The 21,764-nt window shown below is 42.1% G+C and overlaps 1 protein-coding gene across 6 annotated transcripts in view; it reads left to right on the plus strand.

Annotated features, from left to right (window-relative positions):
- The window catches only part of SNX29 (sorting nexin 29), a 611,689-nt gene that overhangs the window by 208,058 nt on the left and 381,867 nt on the right, over positions 1-21,764 (plus strand). For all 6 annotated transcript variants that reach the window (XM_045204448.3, XM_024571345.3, XM_045204449.2 and 3 more), the window contains one exon: positions 15,003-15,085. In XM_045204448.3, the coding sequence (XP_045060383.2) occupies positions 15,003-15,085 (83 nt within the window). The remainder of the gene's footprint in view (positions 1-15,002; positions 15,086-21,764) is intronic.

The following is a 21,764-nucleotide window of genomic DNA, read 5'->3' on the forward strand; positions in this document are numbered from 1 at the left end:
CTGGGCCCTCCGTATGTCTTCCTTAGAGAAGTGTCTGTTTGCCCATTTTTTAATTGGGTTGTTTGTCTTCCTGGAGTGGAGTTGTGTGTGTTCTTTATACATTTTGGAGACCAGGCCCTTGTCTGTGGTATCATTGGCAAATATGTTTTCCCATACTGTGGGTTCTCTTTTATTTTAATGCTGTTTTCTTTAGCCATGCAGAAGCTTTTTATTTTGATGAGGTCCCATTTGTTTATTGTGCAGAAGCTTTTTAATTTGATGTTGTTAATTTAAATTTTTTCCTTTATTTCCCTTGCACTAGGGGATGTATCAGCAAAAATATTGCTACCTAGGCTATCTGAAATTTTACTGCCTATGTTTTCTTCTAGGACTTTTATGGTATCATGACTTGGTATTAAGTCTCTTATCATCCATTTTGGGTTTACTCTGGTGTGCAGTGTGGTCTACTTTCATTTTTTTGTGTGTACCAGTCCAGTTCTCCCAACACCATTTCCTGAAGAGACTGTTTTTACTCCATTGTATGCTTGTACCCCTTTGTCAAATATTAATTGACCATAGAGACATAAGTCTATTTCTGGGCCCTCTATTCCATTCCATTGGTCCACGTGTCCATTCATATGCTGGTATCAGACTGTTTTGATTACAGTGGCCTTGTAGTATACTTTTATATCAGGTATTGTGATTCCTCCTACTTTGTTCTTTTTCAGGATTGCTGAGGCTATTCAGGGTCTTTTTTGGTTCCATATAAATTTTTGAAGCACTAGTTCTAGATCTGAGAAATCTGCAGTTGATATTTTAATAGGAATTTCATTGAATCTCTAGATTGCTTTGGGTAGTATGGACATTTTAATGATGTAAATTCTTCCAATCCATGAACACAGTGTATGCTTCCATTTATTTGTATCTTCCTCAATTTATTTCTTCAGTGTTCTATAGTTTTCGAGTACAGGTCTTTTACGTCCTTCATTAAATTTATTCCTAGGTACTTTATTTTTCTTGTTGCTATAATTAATGGTATTTTTCTTAGTTTCTCTTTCTGATGGTTCATTGTTGGTGTACAAAAATACCATCAATTTCTGAATATTGACTTTGTATTCTGCTACTTTGCCAAATTTACTTATTAGGGTGAGTAATCTTTTGGTGGAGACCATAGGATTTTCTATGTACACTATCATGTCATCTGCAAATAATGAGTTTTATTTCTTCCTTTACAATTTGGATGCCTTTTGTTTCTTTTCCTTGTCTAATTGCTGTGACTAGAATTTCCCGTGATATGTTGAATAAGAGTGGTGAAAGTAGGCATCCTTTTCTTGTTCCTGATCTCGAGGGAAATGCATTTAGCTTCTGCCCATTGAGTATGATGTTGGCAGTAGTTTTTTGTCATATATGGCCTTTATTATGTTGAGGTGTACTCCCTCTATTCCCACTTTGCTAAGTGTTTTTATCATAAATGGATGCTGTGCCTTATCAAATACTTTTTCCACATCTATTGATATGATCATGTGCTTTTGTCCTTCATTTTGTTTATGTGATGTATTATGTTTATTGATTTGTAATTATTGTACCATCCTCGCATCCCTGGGATGAATTCCACTTGATCATGGTGTATGATCTTTTTAATGTATTGCTGGATCTGGTTTGCCAATATTTTGTTGAGGATTTTAGCATCTATGTTCATCAGAGATACTGCCTTGTAATTTTCTTTCTTTCTTGTGTCTTTACTAGGTTTTGAAATTAGGATAATACTGGCCTTGTGAGTAGAGTTTGGGAGTCTTGTCTCTTCTTGAATTTTTTGGAGTAGTCTGAGAAGAATAGGGGTTAGTTCTTCTTTGAATGTTTGATAAAACTCACCTATGAAGCCATTCGGTCCAGGACCTTTGTGTGCTGGGAGTTTTTTGATTACTCCTTTAAATTTGTTAGTTGTTAACAGTCTATTCAGGCTTTCTGCTTCTTCTTTGTTCAGTTTTGGAAGATTGTATGTTTCTAGAAATTTATCCATTTCACCCAGATTGTCCAATTTCTTGGCATATGGTTGTTTATAGTAATTTCTTACAATCCTTTGTATTTCTGTGTTATCAGTTGTTACTTCTCCTCTTTTGTTTCTGATTTTATTTATTTGGGTCCTCTCTGTCTCTCTCTCTTTTTTTTTCTGGATGAGTCTGGTTAAAGGTTTGTCAATTTTGCTTATCTTTTCAAAGAAGTAGCTCCTGGATTCATTGATCCCTTGTATTGTTTCTTTGGTCTCTATGTCAGTTAGTTCTGCTCTGATCTTATTTCCTTTCTTCTGCTTGCTCTGGTCTTTGTTGCTGTTCCTCTAGTTCTTTTCATTGTAGTATTAGGTTGTTTATTTGAGAGTTTTCTATCTTCTTTAGGTAGGCCTGGATTGCTATGAACTTCCCTCTCAGGACTGCTTTCACTGTGTCACATCGGTTTTGGGTGGTTGTTTGTTCATATTCATTTGCTTCTAGATACTTTTTGTTTTCTTTCTTGATCTTGTTGTTAACCCATTCATTATTTAATAACATGTTATTCAGTCTCCATGTATTTGAATGTTTTTGAATTTTTCCCTTGAAGTTGGTTTGTAGTTTAAAGCTATTGTGATCTGAGAAGATGCTTGATATGATTTCCACTTTCTTGAATTTGTTCTGTAAATATCAATTAAGTCCATTTTATCTAGAGTGTCATTCAATAGCACAATATCTTTGTTTGGAAGATCCATCAATTGTTGACAGTGAGGTGTTAAAATCCACTATGATGACTGTATTGCTGTTGATCTCTTTCTTAAAGTTCTCTGAGATTTTTCTTATATATTTATGTGCTCCTGTGTTGGGCGCATATATGTTTACGAGGGTTATAATCCTCTTGTTGAACTGTTCCCTTAAGTATTATGTAATGGCCCTCTTTGTTTCTTTTTATGGCCTTTGTTTTGAAGTCTGTTTTGTCTGATATAAGTATTGCTGCCCTACCTTTTTTCCCCATGTCTCTTTGCTTGGAATATTTTTTTCCATCCTTTCACTTTCAGCCTGTTAGATATTTTGGGTCTCTTGTAGACAGCATATATACAGGTAGTGTTTTCTAATCCTTTCAGCTACCCTATGTTTTTTTATTGGAGTTTTTAATCCACTTACATTTGAGGTTATTATTGATAGGTACTTATTCATTGCCATTTTTTGCCCTCTGTACCTGTGTTCTTCTTTCTCTCTCTTTCTCTTTCTCTCTTTCTGTGTCTTTTTCTCCCTTGCTGCTGCTTCTCCTCTTCCTCTTCATCCTTTTTTTTCTTTCTTCTTCTCCTTAAAGCAGTGTCTTTAACATCTCTTGCAATATTGTTTGGCAGAGATGTACTCTTTTAGCCTTTTTTGGGGGGAGGTCTGGGAAGCTCTTTATTTCACCTTCCATTTTGAATGAGAATCTTGCTGGATGGAGCAGTCTTGGTTGCAGGTCTTTGTTTTGCATTATTTGGAATATTTCATGCCAGTCCCTTCTGGTTTGTAGTGTTTCTGTTGAGAAATCAGCTGTTAGCTGTATCAGGTCTCCCTTGTGTATTACTAGCTGTTTCTCCTTTGCTGCCTTTTAAGATTTTCTCTTTGTTTTTAAATCTTGCCATTTGTGATATGTCTTGGCGTGGGCCTCTTTGCTTTCATCTTGATTGGGACCCTCTGTACTCCTGAACTTGTGTGGCTTTTTTCCTCACCAACTTAGGGAAGTTTTCTTTCATTATTTTTTCAAACAGGTTTTCTATCCCTTGCTCCTTTTCTTCTCCTTCTGGTATCCCTATGATGCTAATGTTATTACTTCTCGTGTTGTCCTGAAGCTCCCTTAAACTATCCTTGTTATTTTGAATGTTTTCTCGTTTTGTGCTCTAACTGTGTTTTTTTCCTACTTTGCCTCCCAACTCGCTGATTTGCTCCTCTGCTTCATCTAGACTTTTTAAAATTCCTTCTCATGTATTCATCATTTCAGATACAGTATTCTTCTGTTCCACCTGGTTCTTATTCATAGTTTCTATGTCTTTTTTCATGCTGATGTAGTTTCCTCTCAGTTCCTTGTAGCTTCCATGAAGTTCCTTGTAGTTCTCACTGAGTTCCTTGAGCATTCTTATAACATTACTTTAAACTCTATGCCTGATATATTGCTTGCCTCCATTTCATTTAGCTCTTTTTCTGGGGATTCCTCTTTTCCTTTTGATTGGCGGTTATTTCTTTGTCTCCCCATTTTAGGTGACTTTTTGTGTGCTTCTGCGTATTAAATTGAATATTTAATTGTCTTCGTGGGGTGGCGTTCTGTGGTAGGAGTCCTGTGGGACTCGGAGGTGCAGTGTCTGTGATCTGCAGAGCTGGATGCTCTAGGAATGCCCTTTGTGCAGTTGGTGTGGGCTCTGTTGCTGTAATTGGGTTTTGATTGTTGATGGCTTGTTTGCTGGTGGGTTCTCCCCTCTGACTGGGTGACTGAGAGTTATAGCCCCCACCATGTCTTGTGTGCTGTTACACAGGTGCTGGTAGAACAAGACAGAACAACCTGGAAAACAAAACCCATACCAGCAAAAAAAAAAAACCCCAGCCACAACAGTGATATCAACAACAAATGAGCAAAGATTAATAAAGGTGGAAAGAGAATGAGAATATTGTAAGAATATTATAAGAAAGGGAAAAGGAATGTGAGATGACTAAAGGAAAGAAAAATGATTGTGAGAGGACAGAGGGAGGAGGAACAGTAAGAATAAGGAATGGAAACAAAGTGTAGAAAGGGAGAAAATTTGAAACGAGAATAAGAAAGGGAAGGAAGAAGGCGAAATGGAATAAGGCAAGGAGAGAGTAAAATATGAGATTTGAAATAAAAATAAAATAAAGTAAAATAATAGGAATAAAATTGAAGAAAAAGAAAAATGTTAAAAAGCTATGTGTGAGAAAAAAAATGGCAAATACTGAAAGAGAACAAGGTAGAATTCAGTGTGTGCTGTTTGCCTCTTGTCTTCTCCTTCTGGGTCTGACCCTAGTAATGTCAGATGGTGTCCCCGTCTAGCTCTAGGCAGCCTGTTTGAGGACACTAGTGGTCCACAGATTGTGGCTGTCTCCTTCAGGCTTGGCTGCATCTAGGCTGGTCCTTGCTACTCTGCCCTGTTGGCTTTTTATCAGCATAAGGTCCAGGGTTGGGTCATCTCATGTCCAGCAACACTGCAGGTATCACCTCAACCTGCCTCTAGATGAGCCTTCTTGTACAATTGGGAGGGTGGAATCACTGGATCTCCCCTGGGAGGTGCTGTTCAGTCTTCGGGGAAGATTGTGGGAGTGTTCCCCTGCCTCTGCACCACATGTCTTGGTCTAATCAAGTATAGTTTCTGAGGAGTTAGCTGTCTGTTTCACGTGAGGGGCCAATTTGTGTAAGAGGGTCAGCTCTTTCCTGCCTTGGCTCTTACCCATCCCTTCCCACAGAGAGCCAAGGCTGCACTGGGCCCTGGATTCCCCTTGCTGTGCCAGTTTCTGTACTCTTAGCCCAGCTGGTTGCAGTGAAATAGGGTCCAAGGAACTAGCATGTCTTGTCATGGCTGAGAAAAATGCAGGAAGGCTCCCCCAACCTTGGTGTCTCCCTTTCTTTCCCCTGTGTCTATGCACCCAGCAGGGGGTTCCGGACTGTTCTGCAGAGCTTCCCCATTGGATGTGGTGCTTGCATTCCTGCAGGGGGTGCTGCTGGGCACTCTCTGCCCTTTCCAGAGACTTTTACTCTGCAGGAAGAGGGGAGTCTACCTGGCTGCAAAGAATCTCAGGTGTTCAACTCTTGCCCTTCTAACTCCCAGCCCACTGCCCTTGTAAGAGACACAGTCCTCCTGAACTCTCTGTTCTTTGTAGACCCCGGCTTGCTAGCCACACTGGGTAGGGGCCCAGCAATCTCTTCGTTGTACCACTTTTTGAATTCCCTGCCCAGCTGGATTCAGTGGCAACAAACTGCACTTTTAGTTTGGTCTCTTTGCCTGCAGAGCAGCTGTGCGTGGGGTCCCTGCCCAGCCACTCTTCAGCTCTCCTTTGAAAACGTTACTCTGTGGTACCCATACTGCAGTAGTGAGTCACTGTCTGGTTCTCTGCACACACCACCTCCCCCCAAAGCAAAAAGTCTCTCTCAGTCATGGCTGCCTTCAGCCTGCTTATGCCTCTGACTGACCCAGTTGCAGTCCCTGATCCTTTTAAGTGACAGAGACCCTCTCTGGCACTCTCCCAGTTGGCGCTGCTCTGTGGATGTGCTACTTGCTGTGCGTGTATAGCCTGGATCTCCCAGACTCCATATATCCTCCCAAGTCACTCCTGATTAGGGTTGGGGGGTACTTATGTGGAACCAGGGCCCCCCTGCCCCAATAGGGAGGGATCTACTAAGGCTGCAATTTGTCCCTGGTCTCTCTGCTGTGGCTGCAGGTGCCACTCAGGGTATTTTTCCTTCAACTTATAAAATCTCCTTACTGTACGGTATGAAGCTAATTCCATGGGGGTAGAGACCTAGTCTTTTTTGTTACCCCGTCCATTTCTGTTTCCTACACAATACCTGGTACATAGTAGGTCTCAGGAAATATTTGTTGAATAAATTCTGTACTTTCTGCAACAATCTGGTATGGTCCTCATTATTCCCGTTATTTAGGTGAGTAAACTGAGGTATAGAGAGAGACATCCACCTTGCATGCATTTGGCCAGGTTGATATTACCCAGACTGTTAGGCTTTTCCTTTGGCAGATGAGGGAATCGAGGGTTGGAGAAACTAGTTGACCTGGGCTCTTTATTTGTTCTCTCTGTTGTTCTTAGCTTTCTGTTCCTAAGCCCAAAATTGAGGTAAAAGTACCTCATAGAAATGTTGTGAGGATTAAATGAAATATATGTAAAGCTGTATTAGTTATCGGCTATGTAACAAATTATACCCCAAATTTAGCAGATTAAAACAACACATTTATTATCTGATAGTTTCTGTGGGTCAAGAATGTAGACATGGCTTAGCTGGATGCCTCTGGCTCATGGTCTCTCATGAGGTTTGGTCAGGGTGCTGGGTGGAGCTGTGGTGATTTCCAAGCTCCTCTAGGCCTGGAGAGCCTGCTTCTGAGCTCACACACAGCTGCTGGCGGAGGTTGGCCCTCACAGCACTGGCCTCTCCACAGTCTGCCCAGGTGTCCTCACGACAGCACCTCTGGTGATGCTGTGAGGAGCGGAGGGGGAGAGAGAAACATGGATTTGTCGTTCCACCCACTCATGCACTCATCTTGTATGCGCCCTGACCGGAGATTGAACCCGCAACCTTGGCATATCAGTATGATGCTCTAACCAACTGAGCTACCTGGCCAGTGCTGAAATACGATGAGGTTTTGCATTTGACCTGGAAAATCACTTATTAATTCTTGGAGCTTTTTGTAGAGTCTTGGAATTTTTTATGTAGAAAATCATGCCACCTGCCAATAGGGACAGTTTTAGTTTTTCTCTGTATGCATGTTTTGGGGGCCTTATTTCACTGGTTAGAGCCTCTAGTACTCTGTGCTGAATAGAAGTGGAGAAAAGACTTTCTTGACTTTCCCCTCAGTCTTATGGGAAACCATTAAATCTCTCACCCCTAAGAATGGTGCTTAATGTAGGTTTTGGGGTTTTTTTTGTGGCTCTAACCTACTCTAAATACATTTTTTTGTATACTAGTAAAGTGTGTTGATTGAAAATTTAAATAATTTTTCTCCTAATTCTATCATCAGAAATGAATACTGTTAACATTGTGGTATATATAATTCCAATGCAAATATATACCAATTAATATATGTAAGGAGTGATACTAAATATACTGTTCTCTGCTGCAGTCACGGAATGCTATATTTTAATGACATAATGCTAGTAAGCATACATGGTCACCATAATTTTGACAGCTCTGTAGTATTCTTTTATAGGTGAGTACACCATAATTTGTCTATCCACTCCTCCACTATATTTATTTTGTAACCATTTTCTTATATATTCACAACATCCTTACGTATATGTTTGAGACTTCTGCTCCTTATTTCCTGAGCATAATTTCCTAGAGGTGAAATTGTTTAGTCAAAAGGTATACAGTTCTTGAGGCTGCTGATTCATATTTCCCAAAGCTCACCTGTGGCCAACCACTTACATTTATGAGATGTCTGATGATTGCTGGCAAAGGCTTGAGGGTAACCCTAGGCAAACTCCTTAACCTCTGAAGAAAGCTCGCCAGTCAGAAGAATCTTGTTCACATTCATAGAAGAGTTGAACCAACCACGAGACTGCAGATCTATGCTTATCAGCCCTTGTTTTTCTACTGGAACCTTTCAAGCCTTTTTGTACATTTTCTATTTTGTCCATTTCACTTAATTCCCTAAATTTATATGAAGCAATGTGAATATACTCAAATCACAGGTTTGAGTGTATGTGTCATTTGACTTTCTGGCCCTCAGCTTTCCCATCTGCAAAGTGGGCACAGTAAAACCAACCATATGAAGTGTTGAGTCAGTGAGACCAAGTGTGTGACAGAGAGGAAGACATGGACTTGGAGAAGCTTAAGTGTGAATTGTGGCCCTGCTCTGTACTAGTGGTGTAAATTTTTCGATAGGCCACTAACCTCTCTGAGCCTCAGTTTCTTTATCTGTAAAATGAATGTAATAAAAAGTGAGGATAATCATTCTTCCTAGAGTTGCTGTGCAGATTAAACAAGAGCATCTCTGCAACACTTTGAGGATCAAGTGCCTTACTCAGAGGCAAATCCTCATGTGATATGGATAGAAAAGTCTATTCCCTCCTAGCTGTGGGGATCTTCTGAATGAGGTAGAGTATTTACCTGTAGGAGGCCTGGGTGTTGAGCTGTTTCTCAGTTCTTAGCTGTTGTGGAAGATGGAAGGTGGAAACATCTCAAATGCCCACCTCTGCCGCAGTCCACGCGGGCAGTACTTTTCTAACAGAGACTTGTTTCTATTTCACTAAAGGTTTTCTATGTGCCCCATACGAAAAAGCAGCCTTTCCCAAATTGTAGGGTTTGAGGGGTTAGTAGGTGATCAATGTGCATAAATATTTTTTTAAATTTTAACTGGGTGTTTATTTTTGATTGTTGAATTGCAGGAGTTATTTACATATTCTGAATACAAGTCTTTAGGCAGATATATTAATTATAAACATAGTGTCTCAGTGTATGCTTGTTTTTTTATTATTCCTTTAAAAGCTTTATTGTTGTACACCTTAAACTTACACAATGTTATAATGTTAACTACATCTCAATGAAGCTGGAAAAAAGATTTTTTAAAAAATTTTTATTGTTATTCAATTACAGTTGTATGTCTTTTCTCCCCATCCCTCCACCCCACCCCAGCTGAACCCATCTCCCTCCCCCACCTCCACCCTCCCCCTTGGTTTTGTCCATGTGTCCTTTATAGTAGTTCCTGCATAAATATTTTGAAGGCACTGAGAAGCCCTGGGGAGGCATTGGGAGGGGAGGGAGAGAGAACGTTGCTAATGTTGAGTGCATCTTTTCCTAACTGCATTTAACTCTAATCTTTCTTCGAGCTCTTTGTCATTTCCTGGAGTACAGTTTGGGAAAGTGCTCCAAAGATATCTCCTCCTTATTCCCTTATTTGATTTAAAGCAAAGATTCTCTTTCCCAAATTTCAGTCACTTCACACTGCCGCCATGGTTTTTGCCATGCTTGTGTATCACTCACATTATTCTTTCCTTAACAATTTTCTTTCAACCCATTCACTTTTGAAAACATTTAAATTTCTTTCTGAAGGATTCTTTATATCACTGCAATAAGTGGAAAAATCAGTTTTTTTAAAACATACTAGAAGAAATGCTAACATAAAAATGTTTGGTGAACTCCCTCAAATGAATTTGGGAATGTATCACATGTGGGAGATTCTGTTTCAGGTCATTCCCTGTGGTGTCCCCCCCCCCTCCCCCCAATTCATTGAACTGTGGGGAAGTTGGATCCTACCACTCTTCAGAGTAGAAAGAATTGGACAAGTAGAGAGGCAACAGGGAGGGGAGTTTCTGTAAGTCTATCTTCATGAGGTTAGACTCCCACTGCAGTTGCTTGGGTTACAGACGACAGGGTCCACCTGAGTGAACCCCTACTCCTGCTCCTTCTTGAACTGTGGACTGATATTGTCACCATTATAGAGTAACTGCTGAGGGGGCCCCCAACTCTGTCATCCTCCTCGTTTGAGGCAATGTGTGCGTTGCAGCTGAAAGACTGAATCCCTGGGAAGAGCCCAGCCGTTTCAGATAGGCCACTGACCTGTCGTGCAGGGTGAGACGTACACTGGCTGTTCCTGGAGCTCCAGTGACTACACTGGGGATGGAGGTGGAGAAACTGGTTGAGCCCTGGGATTCCCAAGCAGCCCATTTCATGGAAAGTCTGAGCACTGGCGGTTCCTTTACTGTAACAGCACCCCAACTTTTCTGGTTTGTTTTTCAGATGGAGACTCAATGAAATCACTTATTTGTTGCAAAAAGAGCCAGATGGTGTAGGGTGATCTTCAGCTGACCCAGGTTCACCCTAGAGCCAGAGAGTAGTAAAACCCCATCACATGGAGAAGGAAAGTTGCTCTAGGATGGTGCCAACCATCTGTGCCTCTGTTTGGAGGGCCCATCCTCACAGGCTCACTCAGTCACATGCCACCAGTAGACGGGTGGAGGAGGGGAGAAGACAAAGGGACAGCCTGCCTTATAGCAGCTTCATCATCCACCAACAAAGTTAAAAGTAAAAGCCCTCTGTATATAGCCTTCTGGGCTCTGTCACTCTCTCTGTCTCATACATGTGCACATGCATGTAAACACACACACACGTGTGCGGGGGTGGGGGGTAGAGTGAAGAGGATAGACGTCCAGGCTCTGAAGACAGGCTGCCTGGGACTGACGTGGGTGCTGATGCACCAGGCCAGGTTTGGTCTTTGCTGCTCACCTTGCCTCTCACCTGTTTAGCCTGACAGACTCCTGGCATGTGACTTGTGCTGGGTTGAAGGGCCCTGCTAGGATGGGCAATTCTGAGGCCTTTCCCAGTTAGGATGTACTTAATTAATTGATCCCTTCCATTGTCTCATGAAGTGTCAAATAAAAAGCCATTTTTATTTGATGATCGTAACAGAGACCAGTGTAATAAGAATAATGAATTCTATATGGTTCCTCTCTCATTTTTTTTAATTGTTCATTACAGTTGTCTGCATTTTCTCCCCATCCCTCCACCCCACCCCAGCCAAACCCACCTCCTTCCCCCGCCTCCATCCTCCCCCTTGGTTTTGTCCATGTGTCCTTTATAGTAGTTCCTAAAAACCCCTCTTCCCACTATCCCCTCCCCACTCCCCTCTGGCTATTGTTAGATTGTTCTTAACTTCAATGTCTCTGGTTATGTTTTGTTTGCTTTTTTCTTTTGTTGATTATATTCCAGTTAAAGGTGAGATCATATGGTATTTGTCCCTCACCACCTGGCTTATTTCACTCAGCATAATGCTCTCCAGTTCCATCCATGCTGTTGCAAAGGGTATAAGCTCCTTCTTTCTCTCTGCTGTGTAGAATTCCATTGTGTAAATGTACCATAGTTTTTTAATCCACTCATTTACTGATAGGCACTTAGGTTGCTTCCAGTACTTGGCTATTGTAAATTGTGCTGCTATGAACAGTGGGGTGGTTCTTCTGTTTATAAATTAAAGTCCTGTTAGCTGTTTGCAGATTAGTTGTCTAGAGCCTAGTAATTATTTTTTGGGGTCACTAACGTGTTAAGTTTTTAAAAATACCTTTTGATGGGTAAAAAATCTATAATTTGCCAAAGTCCCCCACCCCCATTCCCTTTTGTACTTATTGTCCTCACTGGCCTGGCCTGTTGTGGTCATTTAAGTCTGTGTTCCATCTGAAGAGACATGCTGTGACAGAGGACTATCATGAACCAAAGCTAAAATAATGGGCTCAGTGGAATCACCCAGACATGCTGTGACACTCTCAGAGTCCTGGTTTTGCTATGGGGCAATGGTTATGTAAGATGTGACCACTGGGGAGACTGGGCTGAGGGTATATGTGACCAACCTCTTGGTATTATCTTTGCAACTTCATGTGAATCTACAGTTAATTCAACATGAAAAAAATGGGCTTCATTCTGTCAGGAATGGGGGGTGATTGGGAGCCAGTTGCCTCTTTGGAATAGCCAGGTGTTTGAGTTATATTCAGAAATAGTTCCAGTGACCTGAATGTGTTCATTACCCACAAAATGCAAACAAGTTCATTGATACAAAGTTGGCTGGAATGAATTTATGGCTCCCAAAGGTGTCTGACCCAGTGGTTTGTTATATTCTTCTTTTTTTATTAAACAAACTTAAAAAAAAGATTTTATTTATTTATTTTCAGGGAGAGGGGAAGGGAAGGAGAATAAAGGAGAGAACCATCAGTATGTGGTTGCCTCTCGTGCGCCCCCCAACTGGGGACCTGGCTCACAACCCAGGCATGTGCCCTGACTGGGAGTCGATCCAATGACACTTTGGTTTGCAGGCCGGCACTCAATTCACTGAGCCACACCAGCCAGGACAATGGTTTGATATATTCTTCATGGCTTCTCATCATTTTGAGAAGCATTTATATTAAAAATCTTGGCTTTCATATGTTAGGTCTGATATTTGGATAGAGTCTTAGGACACTATTAAAAGATTGATCCAAGCCAGAAGAAAAGCAGCCACTTGAAACATTTCATTGCTGGCTGTAGAGTCTAAGATAAATCAGGAAGCTGAGGGTCGGCGTGTGTGGTGTGAGCAAATGAGACAGAGCAGGCAAACGTTGACGTGACTCACCTGCCAGTCGGCCAGAATGAACCTGCCTAGTCTGCCTCTTGGGGGATGTTCTGCCATAAACTGTTGCTAAAATTATGGCACGTACAAATGCCTATAAATTTGCTTCTTTCCCTAGTTTTCACATCATATGTGACTTGAATTCACATGTGGAGATAAGACTAGTCTGGGATGAGTGAAAAAGACTCTGGCAGAGGGAACCCAGGAAAACAAGCTGTATATCCCTGTATGTTGCGGAATGTTTTTTCTCCTACAAACCTTTTCAGGACTTGTTAGTTGTTTAGCTTCAGATGTTTGCTATTCATATCACAGACAAAATGCAGATACTTATTAGAAACACCCATGACAGGCTGTCTAGGAGGAGAGAGATAATTAAGGGACTCTGTGCTTTACTCTCTCTAAAGTTTCTGAGATGAATGTAGAGTTCTCAGGCTACACCTAAGTATTTGGTAGTGTCTGCAGTTGCTAAAGATGATTTTTCTGCCAAAATATAGTTCACAGAAGCAAAACACAAGCAGTGCTGTCTTTGCAGGCTGAGATGTAGTCTGATGGGTTGAAAATAGACTACAGAGCCAGTGATGGGCCATCTCAGGTTTTTCCACTGAGGAAATTGTGGTGTATCCGTATCAAGGAATGGCATTTCATTCATAAATAGACTGAGTTAGAAGCTTCTGGTGGTGAATTGTTAAATGAGACAAACCCAGTTGCAGAAAAATTCATAGTGTGACCCGGTTTTATAAAGTAAGTCTGTTTGAGCATATTGGGTTTGTAGTGGCTATATGAGCGTGGCGGAAGGCATGAGATGAATATACCAGGTTTTTAACACTGATTACCGGGGGGAAGGGGTGAGTGGGCAGTAAACAAGGGAAAAAAACACTTCAAACAAAAAATTAAAGGAGTGTGAAAGATGTGCCACCCACAAAAAATTACATTTAGGAATGTGTGTGTGCGTGGGGCTAGTGAGGGGTATGATAGAATAGTTACAAAAATGTTGGGGTTATTTCAAGGTGCTGGGTTTTCAGCTGATTTTTACATTCCTTCTTAAATGTGTTCTAATTGAGTATTTTGCAGCGAGTGTTTTTACTTTTAAATTTATTTTTATAAAAATAAAATATACCCAATAATAAAGCTCTTTATTGTGAGTAAATATTGTAGCAGGTTCAAAGGCACTCAGGCCTAAGACCTTTGGGGGGAGGAGCAGAAGCAGAAATGTGGAAGAGACGCCTTTCTCTGGGGTAGCTGGTGACAAACCCAGTCCAAATCCTAAAGGACACAGAGAAAAGCTCTTCTGAGCCTTCGAGGCCAAGAGACCTGCGTTTGGGTGCTGGCAGCATGTCTCACTTGTACCGTGTTTGGAGCCCTGACCCATGCCCCATTCCTCTCCTACGCAGTGGGGAGAGTACTATCATGCCATTGGTCCTGGCACATCAGAGGCACTCGATAAACATTCTTCTACTGAATGAAGAATGAACAAATGAACAAATGCATGCTTGATTCATTGAGGTCACATATGTGAAGTCTGAGCTATGTCGTAAATACTCAACAAATAGTAGTGCTGTTCCCCGACCCTCACATTCTTTTCCTTAGCCAGTGCACCTGGGGAGCGACTCAGTGGAGTGGGGTCTTGCTGTGGCCTGAGTGCCATGTTTCACAGTCCAGTCTTACATGGGGGTGGGGGTGGGCTGGGTCAGCTGCTTCTCCTCTTTGTGCCTCATCTCTAAAATGGATCTTGTGATAATGCCTTGGAAGGATTAGATGAGATACCCAAAGATTTCACATGATGCCTGGCAAAAAGTGAATATCCACTCCATTTAGTGGTTAATAAACACATTAAGAGTATTCCCAGGTTGAATATACAGTACTTGGTAAGTGCTTCTGTAAATAGAGAGGATATTACAGAGTGCCTGACAGAATAGGTACCTAAAAAATTGATAGATTTAGATAACCTGAGCATAGCATATGCCAGCATCCTGACTTCATTGGCACTGGAACCAGTTAGATTATTTCCATCATGAAAGAACAGTTCTTGAGGCCATTCAGCAAATGTGCCTTTGCTGATGTTGTCTTTTCCAATGATGACCTCGAAAATAGAGGATGTATTATTATTTATAAGATGAACATTGTGTATTTTTCTTTGCACAGACCCCCTCCCCCCTGCCCCTGCCTACTGTCTAAATTGCCAATTTAAAAAGATAATTTTTTAACATTCTTGTTCTTGCAGGGAAAATGAGGTGCTCAAAGTCCAGCTGAAGAAATATGTAGGAGCTGTCCAGATGCTGAAAAGAGAAGGTCAAACAGCTGAAGGTGAGGGGGAGACAAGCCCCGGCTGGGAGGGGGCCAAGCCTTTGCATCTTTATCACCCCTGTGCCTGGCACATAGTAGACACTCAACATGTGACAAGTGCATGTGCAGATGAATTAGAAAAGCAGGATTCTGGAAAATTAATTAGATGGAAAATCCTGCTGTGTATTTTAGCTAAGCGAATATTATAAAGCTTACTTGCTAGATTATTAGCAATAGTCATATCAGTTGTATACTTAAGGAATTTTATGTCTAGGGTGTTGAGACACCTTGCAGCATGAGTAGGTCACATTAGGCCAGGAGTGAAAGCATCGGAATGCAGAAGTGGTGGAGAACCCAAGCTCTGGACTTAGGATGACTGGGTTCCAGCCCCAGCTCTGGTTAAGTTTCTTTGTCTCTCTGTACCTCGGTTTCTCATCTGTAAGACAGGGTTTGTCGACAGTGCCTACCTCAAAGGACAATCTATGTGGACGGCATAACGCCAGCCATAGAGTAAGGACTGCGTAAATTTTAGCTGTTACTAATATTATTAATGAGAAATACAAGTAGATAGGAAAATGATCACCTGGCAAGACCTCACAAAATGAGGTGGTGATCTGTGCTCCCTCTCCGCAGCCTGGCTGCAGTTTGACTGTCCTGAATCTGTTGGAATGTCCCCAAGTCGGCCTGAAGAAAGCATGTTTCACTTTGGCTGAAGTCTCTTCCAGCCTTCAGCCAACTGACCATTGTAAGATTTTCCTAAACAGAAATGAATTCCTGGAGTTGTGGGCATTTTAACAAGGGATGGGCAGTCTGTGCCCACAGGCCTTGGGAGTCAGCCACACTCAGATTTGAATTTTGGCTTGCCCACTATAACTTGACCTCCTGGAGTTATTTTGTCATCTGTGAGAGAAAACATTGCATCAATGTCATGAGGTCATTGTGGGGATTTACCAAAACAATGCAAAGTTTCCAATATGGCATCTGGCATATTCTAGGTGCTCAGTGCATGCCAGTTATTTTTCTTGTAATAGAGGGGTACAGGATTGGAATCTGGATATGACTTGCAGGCTTGCATAGTACTATCATAGACTTGAATTAAAAAAAAAGACTTGAATTTTCTTTGATGATTTTATATTTCTTATTGTCTCAGTTTGATCAGATTCAACATATGATGATTTTTACAAAATAACATGTCTTAATTCATTCATGATTGGTCTATATCTGTTACCAGTCTGGGGGTTGTCATTGCAGAATTAATGATTAATTAATGGTTTCCTCTGTGGGGTCATCACCCTTTTCATACAGATATTGCAATTATGGCCCAAAATTCATTTCATTATGTGGAGTTATGTATATGTTGGTCTTCCAACTTTTCCCTCCTCATCTTTGTTTCCCTAGTACCTGGCTTTTGTAGTCATTCATTCTATTACTTACATGTTTCGAATGGATAGTATTTGTCTGGCCCCTTACCTTTTCCAAGCAAGTTCAAGTTTATTCTCATTTGACTCAGTAACTCTGTGATGAGTATGTCCTTTTCCTCCATTAAAAAAGAGCTTGTTATTGGAGGCTCAGGAGAGCTTATGGGACTTGTACATGTATCAGGAGAGGAAATGAACTTCGGTTATTTTCTCCAAATCTCTGGTTCTTTGCTTATATAGTTTTTTTTTAAGATTTTATTTCTTTATTTTTTAGAGTGGGGAAGGGAGGGAGAGAGGGAGAGAAACATCTGTGTGTGGTTTCCTCTCATGCATCCCCCATCAGGGACCCAGACCACAACCCAGGCATGTGTCCCACCTGGGAATTGAACCAGCGACCCCTTGGTTCTCAGGGCAGCATTCAATCCACTGGGCCACACCAGCCAGGGCACTTACATAGTTCTTAAAGTTTAGTGTGCAGAGGAATTGCCTGGGGAGCACATTAAATGCACCTTTTCTCAAAGGAGAAGACAGTTCCTTTTCTTAGGGCCTCTTTCAGTCGATCTAGGATGGGGCTCTAGATTTGCACATGTAGGTACGTGACCCTAACGCACGTGACCTGTGGATCACACCACCACCTTTTGAGAAATCTGTGTTCTGCCTATATAGAACTTTGATTGGGTGCAGTAAGAAAATTAAGCCTAGGGAAAATAGAAGCACCACCAGACTTGCTTTTGCTTTAAAAACCTCAATCCTACAAAATACATTTCTGAGTAGCAGTATTTTTAGAGTGACTCTCTCCAAATGGGTACATGGAACCTACAGTGTGCCCAGTGGTTTCTCATGACAGCCTAGTTCCCTTTCCTAAGGCTCAGCCTGAATGCTCCTGCAGCAAAGCTAGGAAGGAGCCTTTTCAGGACAAAGTTGAGATGGTGCTTAAGTGGATTGGAGCAGAGGTAGTTAAACTACCTTGCATAGCAGCGGTGCCTTGCTACTCTGTTTCTTACCATGTATTTAAGACTGGCTGCCTTATCTGTGAGTCATCCTTCAGTGGAGGGTTTTATACGGAGGCCCGGTTGTTGCCTCTCGAAGTCCTGCACTTCACTCCTCTCACTCCACGGATGTTAGTGAGCACCAGCTCTGTCCTGGCTACCATGAAGCAGCCTCATTAAAAGGCACTCCTTCAAAAATTGCACTCGGACCCTTTAAGAGCTTTTACCTAATTTTCAAGCGATGTCATATATTACTCAAAGACATTGAGGCTTTGCTTCTCAGCCACACTGACTCAGTTTGTTAAAAACCGTTGAGCATGTGCCCTGACCAGGCTTCAGTGCCTTGTCACGTCGTGGCTAGGCTTTGGTGGTTCAGTGTCTGGGGAACTGGAGGAGCAGGGGCAGGGAGAGGGAGTGAGAGGGAGTCCTTTCTGATCTATAATTTCATTGGCTTCTGATGTCAAAGGGGTGGACAGAGAGATGGGTACTGGTTCCCAGAATTCCAGATGGGAATTCAGAATGCATTTCTCACATTATAAGCCTTGTATTTTAAGGATATAAAGCTTCTTTTTATCTCTTGGCAACAAATTGTTTATGAAACTATGAGCTCATCTGTGGGGAAAAGAGTAAAAAATCATTTAAATTGAAGTCAAATGCCTTTAGGGTTGAGTAGATTGCTGAGAGCTATATTGGGATCTTCACCTTCATTATTACATTGTTGTTGGGACAATGCATCCAGGATAAAAACAAAACAAAAAAACCACCAAAACTTAAAATGGACTTCTCGACTAGATTGTTGACAACCTCTAATTTTATAGATATCAATGTCCAATTCCCACCGTCCCCCCTTTTCACAACAGTGATACAGTCCCTCTGGGAAAGTCATGATTTAATCAGCAACACATGGAGTAGAGCTTTGGGAGGCCTCGACAAGTAATTGAAAGATTCCCCCCCCCTATTATTGTCCAGAGGTGAGGTAGATTATTCTCCACTCAAGTGCTCTCTTTCCTTGGTAAGTTCAGAAGATTTTCCGGAGCTTATGCCTCCATTTGCATTTTTGGATCTTTCTTATCCTGGAGCTGCGCTGTCCTGTTGCTCCAGCATTAGAGCTGTGGCATCAGGCCCATCATGTCCAGGAGGAACTGGCTTGGCAATTAAACTTCTGTTGTAACTCTTATGGGACATTTGATTCTTTCTTTTGTTAAAGACCTTGGACAATCTTTCTTCCCCCACCCCTCCACCCCCATCCCAGGGAGCCAGTGTAGGGAAGCTTCACTCACAGAGGGTGAGCAGGACACCACTCTCCAAATTCATGCTTTCTCCTCAGGCTTATTGCTGAAGTTTGAAACAAGATGTGTGGCAAGTTGGCTTCTTGCCTGGAGAGGCCTTCTGGCAGCTCAGTGAGAGGCCTGGGGAGTAGGTGAACCCCCTAGCCTCAGATACCTGATGGGTTGTATTAGCAAGCCTGGCTCATTCTCTTAGGAATGGATTTACATTAGCTAAGCACACAGAGTGATGTCCAATCAGGAGAGTGGTTTATTTGCAGTTAATGAGAAACCACCATTGGGTAGATCAGAAGGTCCACATCTGATGTTCAAGCATATCATCCCTCTGCGCTGATCACCCCGGGGAGCTGGATTCTCACATGATGGCTGCTTATTGGGCCAGAGAAGGGGAACCTAGTTGGGTGTGTCCCATGTTCAGTGGCTAGAAGTGTCCATTATTTGGAGAGGGAAAGGTCTTTAGACCTGGGAAAGCCCTCATTTGGAGAGACAATGTCAACTTCAATTTCTGGCTCATCATGTAGCCCTTTTCTTATTTTTAAGCCTGTGGTTTATCAGAGTTCTGAGGAGTGCTAGTTCCATTGGATGTTGGTTGATGTAGACACAGAGAGTGAAGTTCTTATGTGTGATATTTATATATTTTGTACTTACCTCAAAACAAGCAGTCAGCAAATAACTTTGTTTTAATTTAGAGATTTTAATTAATCATGGCTCTTCTGTTCCACCCCCAAGTTCTCTATAAGACATAGATGTGGGACTCAGACAAATAATGAGGAAAAAATAACATTTTTTGACTGACATTTGATTGGAAACTCCAGCTTGACCAGTAGCCAGAGTCACACTTCCCAGTAGCACATTGTCACCCAGGTAGACCCAGGGATCCCTCTTATGAGGGATTGTTGGATATGCAGAATTACCCTTACCCGGTGGGGACCAAGCAGGGAAAGAGTCCACGGGGCTGTTTCAGTCTGAAATACATAACTCTCCCCAGTGGAGATCTCACCAACCAGATAGGAGGTGGGAAGTGAGACTGAGGTAGTAACAATGGTGTCCCCCTGACAGAGGCCCTTTGTGAGGAGCTGTGATGACTGCAAGATGCCTGTGGAGGGAGGTCCTCGGGATGGGGCAGGAGTGCGGTTCAGTGAGGGGACACCTCTTCCATGGCAGCTGGCTGTCTGGAGAAGGCTGTGTCAACAGAAGGAAGGCTTGGCCCCCTGTGGCTGTGTGTTGTTCTCCAAGGGCGTCACTTCATCCTAGTCCCTGCGCACACCCCCATGAAAACAGTGGTCGTGGCCAAAACATTTGGGGAGAACTGTGCGTTCCCACATTGTTTTGCATGTCATGATAAGCATTAGAGGATGGATGACTTCTGTGATAAAAACTGTGAAAACTCCCCTCGGCAACAGACTTAGAGTTCACGTGACCTTTCCATGACTTAGTTTCTTCCTCTGTAAAATAGGAATTGTAATAGTACCTTCCTCATAGGGTTTGGGGAAGATGAGATACATTAATACATATGGAAAGCACTTAGAAAATGTCTTGTACATAGTAGCCACTCAGTAAATGTTGGAATTGCTATTACCACTTTTTTTATTTTACTTTACTTCTCTTCTCATAGCCCCTTTGAATTATCATAAAATTAGGATTAAAATAGTATGTACTTCATAGGTGGTTGTCTGCAGAATTAACTATTAAGTGATGTAATTCAGATAACAGACGTGCTTGGATTAGAGTCTGGGATCTAGAAATACGTTGGCAGACAGAATAATAATCTCCCAAAAATGTCTACGTCCTACTCCCTGACATCTGTCAATATACCACCTTACATGGCAAAGTGACTTTCCAAGATATGATTGAGTTAAGGATCTTGGGATGTGGAGGTTATCCTGGTTTATCCACATAACTCCAATGTAATCACAAGGACCCTTATAAGAGGCAGGCAGGAGGATGAGAGAGGGAGGGGATATGACAACAGAAGCAGAGGTTGGAGTGATGCAGTTGGAAGATGGAGGAGGAGGCCACAAGCCAAGGAATGTGGGCATCCTCTAAAAAATGGAAAAGACAAGGAAATGGGTCCTCCCCTGGAGCCTCTAGAGGGAACACAGCCCTGCTGACACTTGATTTTAGCTTGTAAGACCTATTTGGGACTTCGGAGCTACTGAACTATAAGATGATATATATATGTTTTTGTTTTAATCCGCTAAATTTGTGGCAATTTGTTATGGCAGCAATAGGAAGCTAATATAAATATTTAGTTGAGGTATTAACTTTATCATTGATGGACTTGAAGGTTTTCTTCATCATCAACTTATGGAGCTTGTGGTGGGAGGTTGGTGTTTTGAAGGTTGGATTTTATGGTCAGAGGTTGTCAGGTTGACAAACTTAGGACCCCAGAGGAGAGCATAACCTTTGATTTGTAGCCACACCTGGGACAGCAAAGCCCCCTGCTCACCACCCCCATCCCCACTCCTGCATGGTATGCTTGTCTGGTTAAGCAAGGCAAGTTCTTGCCCTAGTCCACACTTCTCCCACCGTGGGGTCAGTCCTGGTGGAAGAATCTTGTCACCAGCCTTTTCTGGACAAGCCTCCAGAACTGTATAGTTGTGACCCCACTGTCTGGTGGACCCTTGGTATTACTTTTTGGGTGTAGTCTTGTTTTCATGTGCAGCTGAGAGGCTGGTTTCTCTGAATGTCTCATGGGAGGACATTCTTATTAAGGTCTTTCATGCTAAACAGAACCTCACTAGGTGTTGGGCTTCTCCTGAGTACTCCTGAAGAGCATTTTCCTGTGAATCAGAGCTTGCTTTCTGTGCTAAGGAAGATATTTTCCTGCTCAGGGCAGCCAAGCTTGGCATTCCAGGAGGACATGGGTCTACCCTTGCCACATGACTTGGGTTGATTCCCCGATCTGCCTGTGTATAATGGGCATCTGTGTCCTCCACAGTGTCAGGTCCCACTCGCTCCAGTTTTCATATGACCAGCATCTTTACACAGTGTCAGTCCTGTGACA

This window comes from Desmodus rotundus, chromosome 1 (genome assembly GCF_022682495.2).
Source record: "Desmodus rotundus isolate HL8 chromosome 1, HLdesRot8A.1, whole genome shotgun sequence".
NCBI classification, from domain to species: Eukaryota; Metazoa; Chordata; class Mammalia; order Chiroptera; family Phyllostomidae; genus Desmodus; species Desmodus rotundus.